The sequence below is a fragment of the Mya arenaria genome, chromosome 2 (assembly GCF_026914265.1).
Source record: "Mya arenaria isolate MELC-2E11 chromosome 2, ASM2691426v1".
In the NCBI taxonomy this organism is placed as follows: domain Eukaryota; kingdom Metazoa; phylum Mollusca; class Bivalvia; order Myida; family Myidae; genus Mya; species Mya arenaria.
In genome coordinates, this window is record NC_069123.1 from 7,247,891 (window position 1) to 7,263,903 (window position 16,013).

At 38.1% G+C, this 16,013-nt stretch overlaps 1 protein-coding gene across 1 annotated transcript; it reads right to left on the minus strand.

Moving 5' to 3' along the window:
* Window positions 1–1,355: 1,355 nt before the first annotated feature.
* LOC128246463 (hephaestin-like) lies at window positions 1,356–15,454 on the minus strand. The gene is made up of 13 exons (XM_052964678.1): window positions 15,065–15,454; window positions 14,202–14,446; window positions 13,059–13,271; window positions 10,083–10,277; window positions 9,535–9,667; window positions 8,827–8,933; window positions 8,505–8,670; window positions 7,263–7,552; window positions 6,441–6,655; window positions 5,588–5,732; window positions 4,127–4,339; window positions 3,812–4,025; window positions 1,356–2,578 (listed from the first exon to the last, which is right to left on the minus strand). The coding sequence occupies exons 1-13, from the start codon at window positions 15,286–15,288 to the stop codon at window positions 1,651–1,653; spliced, it is 3,288 nt and encodes a 1,095-aa protein (XP_052820638.1). The 5' UTR covers window positions 15,289–15,454; the 3' UTR covers window positions 1,356–1,650.
* Window positions 15,455–16,013: the final 559 nt, after the last annotated feature.

The window sequence follows — 16,013 nt, forward strand, 5'->3', positions numbered from 1 at the left end:
GATTTAAAAGATATTTTCCACTACCTCCTTGTATGAAGCTACTTTAGTGATAAACGATTAAAGTGCATTTTTAGAGGGCGCATGTGAGTTTGGTTTGTGGTTACCAAGCCGGACAAGTTTCCTCCGGGAACTCCGGTTTCCCCCACAACACAAGACCACACTCTCGCGCAACATCGTGCCAACGAGAGTGATTAATTAATAAACTGTACTGTTGTAATAACTTGTTTCGCAATCATTGTAAAATGAATAAGTTTAAACTAATTTATAGATATTTCCGTACGCATCCAAATATATTCAAATATCGGGAATCAATGCAATAAAATAAACCTAATAGTTCTAAATAAATTGGGTGCATCAGTCAAGTATTTTATCAAAACTCTCTAATAGCACTTACCTTTCAGTATGTCCTTATTTTCGTGTAGATATTCCATGCATTTAAAACACATACAAAATGAACAACAGAAGAATATCACGATCACATCACAATACACAGACTTGCTCGGTGTCCACGACAAACTAATTGATGCTTCATACCCAAACAAACGTCGTGAATGTGTTTACTTCCACGGTTATATTTCTGTTTATTCCTTTTATTTTTATTTTCATATTAAACATTCGGTGGCTTTGCATGAAAATTAAGTTGACCTTAATCCTAAACTGTCAAGTCACAGTGTCCCATTCATAAATTTCATTAATAAACTATTGAAAAAGTAACCCGTGGTTCTCGTGCTTTTTTGGTAGATTCACATTTTACCAGACATTGAGGCCAAACAATTACAGATATTTGTTTTGCTGTATGTAGTTTTTATATTATTTCATGAATAAATCATCATGCATGTCGATTATATATATACTCGGTAGGATGCCATATATGTTTTGTTTAATTAAAATAACTAGCATAATCATAAAATTATGCGCTATATAATGCCGTCTGTTGTTCCAAAGAATAACTATAAATTTTGATTTAGATCAATCAAAACGTCTCCTGATTATAACGCAAATTATGGTACTATGGTTTTATTTTCAATATATATATGTAAAATGTAACACCTGAAATTTGATTCTTATAAATAATCATATTTTACCTGATTGCCCTTTTCGCCTTTATCTCCCGTGGTGTCTGGTTTTAATTGCATATTTTTAATTTGTATGAACTCTTAAAATATATTGCAGCACGTGCGTATTGTACGTGTTATTATTCTTATTTAATTCCTTCTTATTAATATAGCTGTGGACGACCTTAAACATTTTCTATTTCATTCGTTACTTTTTATAACTGCCTGTTAAGTGTCTTAAATCATTTAAAAACCCTGTCTACATCCGCATGGACGATCTTCGAAAAATAAACTACAATATTATGCAATAACTTTATTTTTTTCAAAACCACATAAAAACATACATCTGCATAGGGAAACATTTTTTGCTGCATAGATTTTCTTGGAACCCAGAATATTAGAGAAGATATTCATTATTGAGTTGCATATTAAACTATAATTTAAATCTTGATCATAATAGATTATATTTTATTTAATCTGTATGTATGTATGTATGTAATAAAGTTTATCCTTTATACAAGTCCAACAGTTATGTACTATACAATATTATTAGAATTAAAACTCCTAGACTTAATAGGTTTTATGATCATGTAATCTAAAGAATTGTATAGGTTGCAATCATTCCGTCTTTCATATGTTCTCCGACATGACAGTGTATGAGCCAGGTGCCCGGATTACTTGCAAACATTTCCACGGTCTCGTACGTTCCCGGAAACACTTCTATGACGTCACCTTCATGACTCTGATCGGTGCGGTAAGTATAAGTATGCCCGTGAAAATGAACCGTGTGTATATCCTCGTTTTCACCTAGACCAGTCACATACCATGCGATATTGTCACCTGAATTCGCGATCAATCCTTGAACATTGTTAAATATCAATGCGTTTATTGAGTCATATTTGTTACTTTCCTCAAATTCAGGCGTCGACGTATCTGCACCTGGACAGTTTTCCTGAATGTTTTGGTTGAAATACCAACTCTTGTTTTCATCAAATGCTAGAAAAAGTAGTGCGAACTCTTTCTCGACAGAATCAGTACGCATTCCATTGTTGTCAAGGATACCAGATCGGCAAACAACGATTGGTCCCGCAAGACCGGCGTACACATCTTTCACGGGATCTACCGCGGAGTGATACAGAAAGTTCACACATTTCTGTCCCTCTCTTGAAGGCCCAGAAGTAGTAGGAACTTCCCATCTGTAGATGAAAGTAGTTCCCGGTTGGACACTGTCGCCTCTGTTGTCTGTCTGTCCGTCATTATACCCCATTCCCTCATATGTCTTATTGTAGCGTAGTCCTTGCGCGTGGATAGAGTAAGGTCTTGACGCCATATTCTTGAACACAACTTCAACTGTGTCGCCTACTTCCGCTTTAATGAAGGGTCCCAAAACTCCAAGGTGAATCTCGTCAGCGGAGCGGACCTTTTCCTGTGTAAAGGTGCTGTCTGTGAACTCTCGGTAGAGGGCTTTTGTATATATACTGCCGATAAATTTACCCTCTTTTTGCACTCGTATATGCTGGTCACTGAAATGAAAATGTTTTTGACTCTAAAGACTAAAATAAGACATGCTTTTGATTTTAGTTCAAACTATTTTGAGATCAGTTTAATTCGAAGCTCGAGCAGCAATCCACGTACAACTGTCTACACGTTTAAAGTTTTATATAAATAATTTTTAACATCAATAACGTTTCTGCACTGTTGGCTAATTGGGCATTATTTATTTTTAGTACTACATTTTTATATTTCACGTGTACATGTGGACTATATTTTGACAAGTACGTCATCAAAAATAGCAATACTTCAATATAACATGGACACGGCGGTGATATAAAGTCCGACGAAGAAAACTTTTTTAAAGGGGCAAAATTGAGTGGGCCTACATATACAAGTACAAAAACGGTTTGCACATAAATTGTGTACAAAGGCAACGTGTGCGTGTACGGTTAGCTACACATACAAGTACATATGTGTACAAGTACTAGTAGAGTTTCGTAGCCTGTCTAGTTTCGACATTCGGAACTCCTCGGCTATTTTTTTTCAAAAACAACCTCGGATGTATTTGGACGGTTTACATACTCAAAAAGAGGTACGTTTAAGTCCGCTGCAAGAAGATCGCGTAGTAATTTTATTTAGCAGTTTAACTTTATGTCTTAACACTTCGGAATCTTAATTATGTTTGCAATTATACACTCCACTGGTAACCAGTTTAAACTTATATCAATAAATGCAACTCTAAAACACTAAATTGAATTAAAGATATCATTCAAAAAAATTACGAACTACTGTAACTGATGTACCGGCATACATCCGAGGTTGTTTTTGAAAAGATGGCAGAGGAGTTCCGAATGTAGTTTCGATTGTGTCGCAATCGGAGCAGCTTGGCCATTTCCCATTGAAAACCTCGGATGTATGCCGGTGCATTAGTAGAAGTTCGGTAATATAATAAGAGTGAAGGCTTTAAGTTTAACTGCTTAATTTATATAACTATGCGATCTACTTGCAGCGTAGTTAAATGAAAGAATTCTGACATTGTAAACCGTCCATATTCTTCCGATTTTGTTTTCGATGGTAAACGGCCCAGGTGTTCCGATTGTCCACGACGATTCCCAAAGCTATTTTGTACCAATGGAAAAGGAATAACAAAGAATAGAAATTATTTAAACGATAACAAAGGTTTTAAAAATGATACGAATTGAATCTGTATTTTTAGGGATTTTAAGTTGGAATCAATGAGTTTAGCATAAAACCCTCCTTACTGAGATGGAAGAGAAAAGTTGCTTCCGTCAAGTGGAATTATCGTGTTTGGGGCGTAGTTCCATTTCCGCTCGACGGCTGCGATGTAGTAACGTCGGACGTTTCCGGTCGTCGGATAGAACGGCTGGTTGGAAGCGCCACATGTGTCCACATGGTACAAGGCTGTCATACCCGCGTCGTAATGATAAGTGTTGTGGCAAAATAAAGACCAGTTTCCTGTTAAATGGGAAAGGGGTCTTAAAAGTATAACTTTCAAATTAATATAGCTTAATAATGCGTTGAAAAAGCCTCTAGAATTAAAAAAAAACTCGCCATACCAACATTGTCCGGTTTCATTAGTGCGCTGAACGTCTGGCCGGAAATGATGACGTGAGAATCACGGAACATGCCGTCTATTACGACATTGTTTCCGTTAAAGGTCACGACGTGGTTGCCTTCCCCCTGGCCGAAGCTGAGCACGTGCCAAGCAACGTTTTCATCGCGACAAACGTCAAGTCCCTCCAGATTACCGTAGGCACGACCGTTCACCGCTTCAGAAGAAATAAAAATGATTATATCAAAATAACAAGAAAAAGGTATTATTAGTAAGCTCACCGACTACCATTTGTATTTCTAAGACAGCCACAAACCAAGTTTTTTATATCTGATCTGGGAGTAGGATAATTATTATGATTGTTATTGGTCCTAGATTTAATCATAATAAACATGACACGGCCTGTCAGTCAAACCAGCCGATCTAAACCCGACTGACCAATCAGTGTCGAGATTAGGCTGGGCTTATCAGTTGCCCGTTGCTATCCACCATGACCTCTGACAGGAACCGTCTCCGTGACCTAGTGGTTAAGGCGTCCGCCTACGGAGCGGGAGGTCGTGGGTTCGATCCCGGGCCGCGTCATACCGAAAGACGTTAAAAGTTGGTACAAGTAGCTCCCTTGCCTGCCGCTCGGCATTTCAAGGGTGGTGCTTGAAAAAGTGGTCTACTCAGTAGTGGTTTAACCCAGAAAGGTTGTATCCCGTGTATCGGTGCTTTACACCGAGCACGTTAAAGAACCAAGATGTTTCTTGGAAAAGAGCTAGGGTATCGCACCCGGATCTCTTGTATCTCACTCTGTTTCTTTAAGTCTTCCAATGTCTGGATTTGACTGCGAATTGCTGTCACCTCTATCTTATGTCACTTATGGCATTTAAACACAATTTAAGTCGTGGTGGCGTCACGGCGGGGTCAAGCCATAATGCAGCCAATGGGCGCGGGCAGACCTTGATAAACTCAAATAAGCAAACGACCTCCGACAATCTGCACTTAATACGCTGTTGTCTGTACATTCATTCTGATAAACTTATTTATACAAGAGAATCAAATTGGAAAATGTGTTCCTTCCTACTGAGATAATGTTTACACAAATAAGGAAACCCGAAATAATGACATGTTCCTTATTGTTGCTTTATTTATGCATTTTTGGTATTTGAATTTCGGACTTTCTGTTTAGGACTTTCGGATTTGAGTTTGATGTTTTTTTCGTTATCGTACATATTGGCGAGTAATACAGACGTGTTTGCAAAATTGTTTGAAAGTCAGACGCAGTTTTACTATAAAATAGCTAGAGAATTTGGATAAATACTGCTGAAATTTACTGATGGTGTATGGCTTATGCATGTGTCTGAGCACGTGACCGCTCTTACCATGATCTGTTATAGCAACACGTCATCTAATTACATGTAGGAGGTGAGACATATGACGTTACACTAATCGTTACGAATGCTCTTAATGTTGGCTTCACCTCGCATAAAGTTGGACTCGGTGAAATCGTCATCGTCCCTATTTGCGCTGCCGCTAGCGTAAGTGGCCACGTTGTGATCAATGTGCCAGGAAAGGTTCTCGTCAATACTCGCGAAATACAGAAACATCTCACGGTCAATGTACTTCTGAAAGTAAACGCCATATTAGTAAATTGAATAGCAGCTGTTCTATTCAGTTGGAACACCGTGGCCATTTTCCGTCGTAAACAACCTCGGAAGAATATGGCCGGCTTACATTGTCAGAATACTTTACATTTAACTACGCTGCAAGTAGATCGCGTAGTAATTTAATATTCGGTGTTAATTACTTAGCTCTCAAGTATGTAAAGGGTGTTTGCAATAATACACTTCATTTGGAATCCATTTGTCCTTAGTACTAAAAGGTACACCTCCAGACACTTCAATTATTAATATTATAAATAACTTTACAACGTTCGCTAATGCACCGAATACATCCAAGGTTGTTTTTGATGGAAAATGACCGAGGTATTCAGGTTGCCGTTCTGTTAGGTAATGAGATTTTGTTAGAAAAATTATATGACGATCAATGTATAAGTACGGGGTAAAAAGCAATATTTCTCCAACCTCAGATTATAAGTATCTTCCATGGCCGAGAGTGTAAGATAGGTTCATTCCGACCCGAGCGTAGGGTCGTGTAAGATTCCCGCATCGGTAAACCTCGTTTCCGCAAAACACCCTACGCTCGGGTTGTAATGATCCTATCTTACACTCTCGGCCATGGACGAAAGTTATAATCTTATTCTTCTAAAAGTAAGCAGATTACTTTATAATTTAACAATCGATTACGAAATGTTGCCCAAAACATGCTCAAACCTGTTTTCCCGTTTGTGCGTCCAGAGCCCCTGGGCGGCAGATGAGGAGCGGTCCCACGAGCCCCGAGTTGATGTCCCTCTCTAAGTTGACGCCCGAATAGTACATGTAGGTGAGACAGGCAGGGTCGTCATCCCCCGGCCCGACCCCCCAGGGGACATTAAACTTATATGACCCCAAAGTCCCGGGCTGTACAAAATGGCCGGCGGTTTGTCTACCTGTCAAAAAATAAGAAAATGTTTTTTTTCGTGTTTTTTTTTCATTTAATATGCTAATACAGACCGAGATAGACATAGACAATTTCCATTTCAGACCTATTAGATTTACTGCGATCAATTATATAAAACTGGTCACTCCGTTGGTTTTGTTAAATCAAAGTCGTCCGTTTAGCACAGTGGTTAATGCACTCACTTTTCACCTACGCGACCCGGGTTTGATTTCCGGCCTAGGCGCATGTGAGTTTGGTTTGTGGTTAACGAGTCGGACAAGAGGGTTTCCCCGGGTATTCCGGTTTTCCCCACAACACAAGATCACATTCTCTCGCGCAATATCGTGCCAACGAGAGTGATAAATATAAGTTGCAAAAGCTTGTTTCATAATCGTTATAAAAAATAAGTATAACTACATAATATTTTTGATTGGTCAATATGTATCTACTTACTAGTACGATGTATCAATTAAATTGCTGTTATTTGCAAACTCATTAAAATGTAATCTGTGGATAGCAAATCCTATGGGTTTTTTTTCAATTGGTTGTAGGCTGCTATTAAAATTATCCTTTTAAAAAGTTCATATAAAGATCATAAATATTACAGCCATGCTTACCGGCACCAGTGTCTTTCGAAAACATTCCTCTCTGTGCATATGCGACGCTAACGCCCTGAATTACCAATGATACAGGCCACGGTGTCTTGTTTGAAAGTACCACGTTGATTGTATCCCCTACTTCCGCTCTAATCACTGGTCCAAGCAGGCCTAGATGTGCCTCGCGTGACGTACGATTCATGCGCACGTTGTAGCCAAATGACGTGTACTCAAAGAAACGTGACTTCCGGTATGTTCCACCAATCATAGGCCTTCCTTCATACGTATTAGCAAAATATATTTCAGATTCTCTACAATATAAATAAGAAAAATGTTTTCAGCCAGTGAATAGTCAAAACCAGCCTCAAACTTCAGGGATGTTCAGTCAAAAGTGTATTTTTAATATATACAGTCACGATTTATTTCTAATGTCTTAAAGGGACTAGACACCATGATACAATTGCAAGAAAAAAAGAACATTGACAAAACCTTACATTTAATTAAAATTGATAAAGTTGTGTACAATGCATTGAATCTTACTTACTGATGTATCACATCGCTTGAGACACATGTTTCTTTCGCATTTTTTTGCGTATTTAACCATTTAGAAATTTACACGGTTCGTCTACCATAAAATAATCCCAGTTAATTTAAAAAATAATTGGTATATGTATCTGTACTTATCACGAGACTTTCACATGCTAAATATACACGTTATAAACTGGGAAACCATTATGTGCTATTTTAAGCGGTAAAACTGAGCTGAGACAGCGACAAACTATTATTTTAATCAAGAAAATTATATATTTTCGGCCTCCTTCTAGTTCGTATTGACAGCTCTAGGCCTGTTTTGTGGTTATATTGTATTTGTCGATTTTATGACATTTGGCCCCTTTAAAAGAATTAGTTTAAAGTCAATCAGGTATATGATGAAAAGATTTTCATCTATTATTCTATCGATCGCACTGTATGTTTGCAACAAACAAGGGACGTCATAGGTTAAAAAAGATTATAAAAGTCTAATGTGTACTGCTAAATATTTTAATTAATTTGCAAGTGAAAGGAGCAAAGTTACTTTTAATGTTTTGAAATAGTAAAGGAAACAGATTCTACAAAGTTTCAACATTCTTTTCAAATGACCTTATACTGATTAATCGAAATTAGTAAAAACTATAGGCTAGCATATCAGGAAGGAATCTTGAACAAATCTCTAAAGAGTTTCCGATACATATTCATTCAAGTTCGAATGAATTATTTACATACGTCTTAGGAGTATCTAGATCTTGGCCGTCAAACAAGTTCCGGCCAGATGGGGCGTAATTCCAATCGTCCATCTCCGCAGACAGGAAGTGGGTGCGATACCGGCCGCTCAGCTGTTCCGGCGCCACGCCCCCACAGTCACGTACCGTCAGGTAGACCTTCATGCCGTCTGGTGGTAAAAATAAATTCATGAACAAATAATGAAACAGTTCAATAAACACAAGGCTAATATGCGGACAACAAAATGAATACATGTTTTACCGATATTATAAGGGCAATAACTACACTTGCATTTGATTGCATTTTCCGCCCAATTGGAACTTACTAGTGTTGTGTTCCGAGTTCATACACTGCACGAGCCACGTGCCCGGATTCTGCGCCACCATTTCCGTTTCTCGAAACGTCGCTGGCCAAATACCGATCGCGGTTGACCTAAAGAGAAACTAATGTTTTACTCCAAACACTTACAAATATGTGTGCAAAAGTATAAGGCTGCACTACACGTTATCGCGTGATTCATTAGGTATCAGGAAAATATATTAACACCAAAGTGATACGATGTTTATTAAGCCAGGCACGTTATTCATGAAACATCTTAAGTCATATCTTAGCTTAAATGCCTAGTTTAAGAAATGCTGTACATCTCCTGCTAAGGCTCAGGACCATTTAGGGTCCATTTCTATAATACAACTTCTAAAACTGCACAGCAGGTTACTCAGATCGGAGATCTGATAAGAGGGATCAAGGCAAGGAGATTAAGATCAATAAACAGAGGGCCTACTTATAGAAGGCCTTAACTAGGCATTTAAGCCACTTTCTTAATTTTAGTATCTCTTTAAATGCATGAAATAAAAACTTCAGAATTTCTAGAATACATTATTTTCCGTGTTTGATCTTCCTACATTAATGTTAAAACACATTTATACGTGTCTTTTAATTTGACCATGAGCATTTTACGAAATCGTCTTTAGTTAGGAATCGACTTGAGGTGTTTTATGAATACGCCCCCCCCCCCCCTCGCCCGAGGCTGTACCTGTGTCTGTTTGATAGAAACGTCTGTCCATCTATGTTAACGGTGTGAATCTCGGCACTGAGTGAAAAGATGTACCACGCCACCCGATCACCTGCACACACCGTCAGGTTTGGTAGGTTAGCGTACATGTAACCTGAATGTTGTAAAGGAGCGTGAAAAGAGGAAACACATCTTGGTTTATGGAACTTTATAAACAAGGGAATCTAACACTGTATATCAGTGAACAGGAGCTTCGACATTCGATTACTTAATATAGTGAAAAGGAGATTTAACATGGGATAACTTAACACCGTGAGCAAGGAATGCTAAAACTGTATTATTTAACACCGTTCACAGAGTTTCTAGAGTTTTCTGTGAGTTTTTTGTAGATTAATTTATATTGTTTTTTTCTTTAAAAAAAGTATATTATTTTTATCATTTATTTTTTTAATTGGGGGTGGGGGGAGGGGGGGAGCCGGAAGGGTACTGATACCCAGAACGCTGTAATTCTGTAAGACCCATCTCTGTAAGTCGAAGATCATTTAGAAAATTAAGTTGCATTATAATACCATTTATAGAATCTTTCTTCAGGCTTTCCTCGAAGTCCGGATCCCCAGACTCATACAGGCGCTTGCATTCATCCGGGTCCCCACAGCGCTTGAGATTCTCGTCTGTCAGCCAGGTGGCGCCCTCGTCAATTGAGTCAAAGTACAAAACCTGTTCGCTGTCAACGTCGGAACGGGTTCCGTCGGCGCGAAGTGTGCCTAAAAAGTTCCTAAGTAGCTGATTTATATATACCAGTTAATTTGCAGATTAGGGTACACACGATGCGGAGCAATATAATTACATGTACGTCAAAGGAGCAATACATTCGGAGCTCCTCGGCCTTTTTTATCGAAAACAATCTCGGATGTATGCCCGTACATCAGTTTAAGTAGTTCGTATTTTTTTTGAATTATACCATCAATCAAATGCAATTTTTTAGTTGTATTTTATTGATTTAAGTTTAAATTGATTGCCAGTGAAGTGTATAACTGCAAACACAATTAAGATTCCCAAGAGTTAAGTCATAAAGTTTAACTGGTAAAAAGATTACTACGTGATCTACTTGCAGACGATTTAATCATACAGCTTTTTGAGTATGTAAACCGTTCATATACATCCGAGGTTGGTTTCGATAAAAATGACCGAGGAGTTCCGAATGAGGATATATAAATCAAACAAATAACGGCGGATTCTCCTTCACGCAGATTTGTTCCATCCATATGCTATTTCGGGAAATAGTAACACACATTTTACCATTTAACTCAATGACATTTAAAAACGTTTTGTTATGGGATTTTAAAGCTGCACTCTCACAGATTTTGACAACTTCTTTCTTTTTATTTTTGTCTTGGAACTAGCCAATTTTTGCGAAAATGCATGGATCAGTGATATTAGACTGCTGACAAAAAATTAGATCGCAGGAATTGATGTTTTATGCATTTTTTCTTGAACCGTTAGTAAACGGTTTAACATCAATTTCGAACGGAAATATGAAAATGTGGGATCTCATCTTTTGTCACTAATCTTTTAACATTGGTTTGCTGATATTTTCGCAAAAAATTGCTCTTTCCAAGATAAAAAAAAATAAAAAAGTGTGAAAACGGTAAGTCTGTGAGAGTGCAGCTTTAAATAAATGCCCACTGTACATTCAAAGCAGCGTATGTATTTTTCAATTCAACCATACGAGTTCAACAGCGCCTGAAGCTTGCATCCTTGACCTTGGACAATCCATAGAATTGACAAAAGTCAAATTTACGTACATGTTATTTAACATTGTTATCCAAGTTGTATGCATATTGTAGTTTAAGAGTGCACGAAATGTCCACGTGATTCAATTGCAACGTAGATTAAAACTGATTGATGGACGCGAACCTCACAGGATCAACACATCTTCGCGTCCGCAAACCAGCGCGCCCGCCATGGGTACATTAGCTAACGGTTGCCAACTTTAGATTTGATAGATAAAAAAGTAGGTGGACGCAAACCGCCAGGTTCCGCCAACCTGCTCGTCTGCGAATCAGTGCACCCGTCATTTGTGTCACTTAAATAAACACCTCTCGGTTAATAGTTGTCAAAATTAGATTTAATGGGGTGGGGGGGGGGGGCTGGTTGGTGGACGCAAACCTTCGGGTTCCGCCACCATGCTCGTCCGCCATCCAGTGCACTGGCCATGGGAGACACTATTTTATACGAGATACATCTCTCGGTTAATACTTGTAAAAAATAGATTAAATGGAGAGGGGGAAGGGGCTGATTGATGGACGCAAACCCCAAGGTGTCGCCACCATGCTTGTCCGCCAACCTGTGCGTCTGTCATTGGGGCTCCAATAATAAATCCCGACGTTATTTTTTGTGAACTTTACGAATATCATTGACCGAGCACTTGGTTATTCAAAGCGGACAACCTCAGACTAAGATAATGTCACAGGGACCATAACTACCACTTAGAAATCTGGAATGCGGATGCATCAATAACAGCGGAGAAAAATGCACCCAGCGAATGTATGACCTATTCAGATAAGAACATAAAAGTTTATATAAGTTCATATGGGATAGTTACTGCACAAACTTACGGAATTTCGTTAGGGATATCGCTTATGACTTACACGATGTTGAAAACGCGACAGTGCGATGTTGAAACGCGACAGTGCGATGTTGAAAACGCGACAGTGCAGAGTTGAAACGCGATAGTGCGATGTTGAAACGCGACAGTGCGATGTTGAAACGCGATAGTGCGATGTTGAAACGCGACAGTGCAGTGTTGAAACGCGATAGTGCGATGTTGAAAACGCGACAGTGCGATGTTGAAACGCGATAGTGCGATGTTGAAACACGACAGTGCAGAGTTGAAACGCGATAGTGCGATGTTGAAACACGACAGTGCGATGTTGAAACGCGACAGTGCTATGTTGAAAACGCGACAGTGCGATGTTGAAAACGCGACAGTGCGATGTTGAAACGCGACAGTGCGATGTTGAAAACGCGACAGTGCGATGTTGAAAACGCGACAGTGCGATGTTGAAACGCGACAGTGCAATGTTGATTACGCGAAATCACAAAACAACGATAAAGAAAACGCGAATGTACGATGATGATAACACGACACTGCGATGATTATAACGCGACAGAACGATGATGATAACGTGACAGAAAGATACCACGATAACGAAAACGCGATACCACGGTATTTCAATGGTAGAGTTACACGACACTGTTCATTTTTACCAATGATCTTACAAAATGCCTGATAGTATTACGAACCCCCACGCACACAATTTTGCTACTCCATACGCCTTTTAAAACAAGAATCGTGTATAACATTTTAATGACTCCGTGTAACGAAAATGTTTTGAGCTACAGCGTACTGCGTACCAAACTCTTAGTATAACCAGTATTTATTTTAAATAATAACACTCTCTTGAGTAGTGAGTTTTAAAAAGCACCTGAATACCATACAGAAAGGAAGGTTCAGCTTCGTGGCCATTATTCGCAATTCTTACCCTGCTTGCAGACAAGGAGTAGTCCAACCAGCCCGGAGTTCACTTCTTTTTCCGGATCAACGTGAGAATGGTAGGCGAAGGGAATGCAACTCGGATCGTCGTCACGTGGTGAGAAGTCTGACGTCAGCTCCCACGTGTACAAGTAGTCCGTACCTTGCGGGACTCCGTCGTCCGATTTGGAGGCCCCATTTGTTCCATCCATATATTGCGCGCCTTAAATATTGTTCTTCGTCATTTTTTTTTCGCAAGATGTGCTTATATGTAATATGGGATACTGAACACAAGGGTGGTGAATCCTTTATTAAAATGTTATTCAATTTTATAATAGTGACATGTTGGTCGATGGATACAATCATACATAATTTATCACTCATGAGCATTTACGTCGATACTTAAGCAAATAGCCAAGCAAAGACTCACCGATATTTTATAGTACTACGATATTTTATATTACTACGATATTTTATAGTACTACGATATTTTATATTACTACGATATTTTATAGTACTACGATATTTTATATTACTACGATATTTTATAGTACTACGATATTTTATATTACTACGATATTTTATAGTACTACGATATTTTATATTACTACGATATTTTATAGTACTACGATATTTTTATATTACTACGATATTTTATATTACTACGATATTTTATATTTGTCTATTGAAGGATAAATAAAAGTTCATTAAACGTTTTTATTAAAATAAGTATGAAAATCAGTATTGGGGGCAGAAATAAAAATGTGAAAAAAGTCACGTCAAAAATATATGATAACCAGTGATTTAAGACTACTGACAAAAGATCAGATCGCAGATTTGTTTTATATTTATGGTGTACTGTGGCTAAAAACGTTACTAACGCTTTTAAAAAATGCATAAAACATCATTTTTTGAACGTAAATATGAAAACCTGCGATCTGATCTTTTGTCAGCATGCTGATATCACTGGTTTGCAGATATTTACGCAAAAGATTGATCGTTCCATGAGAATTTTTTTTTAAATATCCAAACGGTCTATTTGTGAGAGTGCAGCTTTAAAATGAAGTTGACTGGCTTTTATACTACCAATTTCAGGACACCCCTCGCTTCAACAACTATTACACCACGGAAAAGAACATAAATGACAACACACCTTCGTTGATCTTTGTGTATTTAACGCCATGCGGATGGACGGACACCGGCATATCGACGTCATTCCGGAAGTGGATGCGCATAACCTCCCCGACCTCAACTCTCAGGAGCGGTCCTACGTAGCCGAAGGATGGCGGGGACTTGATTTCTTGTGTGAAGTTTCCGTCCGTGTACAGCTTATAGACATACTTCAGGTACTTGCTTCCTACGCGATTATTTTTGTTTTTTAGCGTGTCCTCCAAGTATCTTAAACAATATTTGGTATTAACAAGTTGATGTAATAATGTCGAACTTGACAATGCTCATCCAGTTTGACTGTCATGTTGAATAATGTGAATTTACAACAAAATTCTGTAATTTATTTACACGGACTGTATTAAAGTGGCACTCTTATATAAAATCAATGCATACCCATGTATAACAAACATCAATTTTGAGATACAAACCTTAAACTACTTACTAAATATTGCATTTGTAAAAAATATTGATAACTGATAACAAGATTGTAACCGTGACTTACTGTGATCTTCTATCGGCTTAAGATAGAAATACTGTGTTTTCTGCACCTTTCTTTAAAATTAAACATAGTATCCTTCATAAAAAACCCCATTGTTTTCGCTATTTATCCATCCCTTTTGGTATATATTTAAACAATTCTATTAAGTGTGGTGAATCTTATTTGGGATTAAGTGTGCATCTTTAAGCGTTTATTCAGTGTTTTTTTTCCAAAATTATGTTTTTAGTCAACCTATCAAAAGGGGATGTTCGCCTCCCACCAAAGAGATATTGGGTACAAATCCCTCTTAGTCGCACGTTTCCCAAATGAGACCCCAAATATAAGATGGTCTCAACATTATTACTCACTCTGTGTATGAATCTACCACGTTTTCTTGTAATGGCAGATAATCCCATAAAACCTTTTCGGCACGAAGGTAATAGTCCCTGTAGTTACGCACGTTAAAACTTCCGTCTGTTTTATTGATGACGTCACTTCCGGGAATCGGTTGGTCAAGTATAAAAGCTGTCGCAATGCATGTTAGCGAAAAACAAAAGAGAAAATAAAAATGAAAATTAACATCGGTAGTCATGTTTGTATTTATTGTATTATTCTCAATAAGTCACAACACTAATTGTTTAAAACGTCCTTTTTTATGTCTAGATTATGTCGATATTTGTTTTAATGTTCTAGAAAATACTTTCAAAATCTTCCCGCACTTCATACGAACGTTGGGTATGATATGATTTGATTTGCAAGGACGCAAGTACCAATTCTGTAACATGCTTCGGTCATAGACCAAAACATGGAGAAGGCCAGACAAAATAAACCCCTGTTTTTGGACCTTAGTTCCATTTCTCGCAGTCAGGGTTTATGAAATGAATTTCCCACGATTTTGAAAATAGTGGGTTTTCTTGGCAGGTGTTTGCGCTATCATGGCGAGTCATTGAATGATCTGGTGAATCGGGAGGAGCTACGTCTGATTGGAACTGTCCGAAACAATCGTGATAAAATCATTATATATGTGTAGATATTGACACAAAATGGTGAAAACCATAATTTAGGTAACATTATATTTATACATGTTAACGCAACAACGATTTGCTACGTTTTTATCCAGTTGTATAAACATAGCTATTATTCGCACCTCCTTATGGCATAATCGTCAGTACTAGTATTTCCAACGAAACCGTATAATGCAATCGTATTTACTCGGCCATTTCCGACAAATACCGAGAAAGATAGTCAGCTGTTGAATAATGGCCGATGTATTCCGATTGGCATCGCTGTTGTTCGCATTTCGTCGTTGTACAATCG

Bases quoted from the DNA above. Each gene is read 5' to 3' on its own strand.
- LOC128246463 (XM_052964678.1), bottom strand. From the start codon at position 15,288: ATGACTACCGATGTTAATTTTCATTTTTATTTTCTCTTTTGTTTTTCG. The intron at 8,934-9,534 runs GTACAGCCTCGG...GTTTCTCTTTAG, and splicing joins TTTCTATCAAACAGACACAG to GTCAACCGCGATCGGTATTT. The intron at 7,553-8,504 runs GTATGTAAATAA...TTTATATTGTAG, and splicing joins GATCTAGATACTCCTAAGAC to AGAATCTGAAATATATTTTG.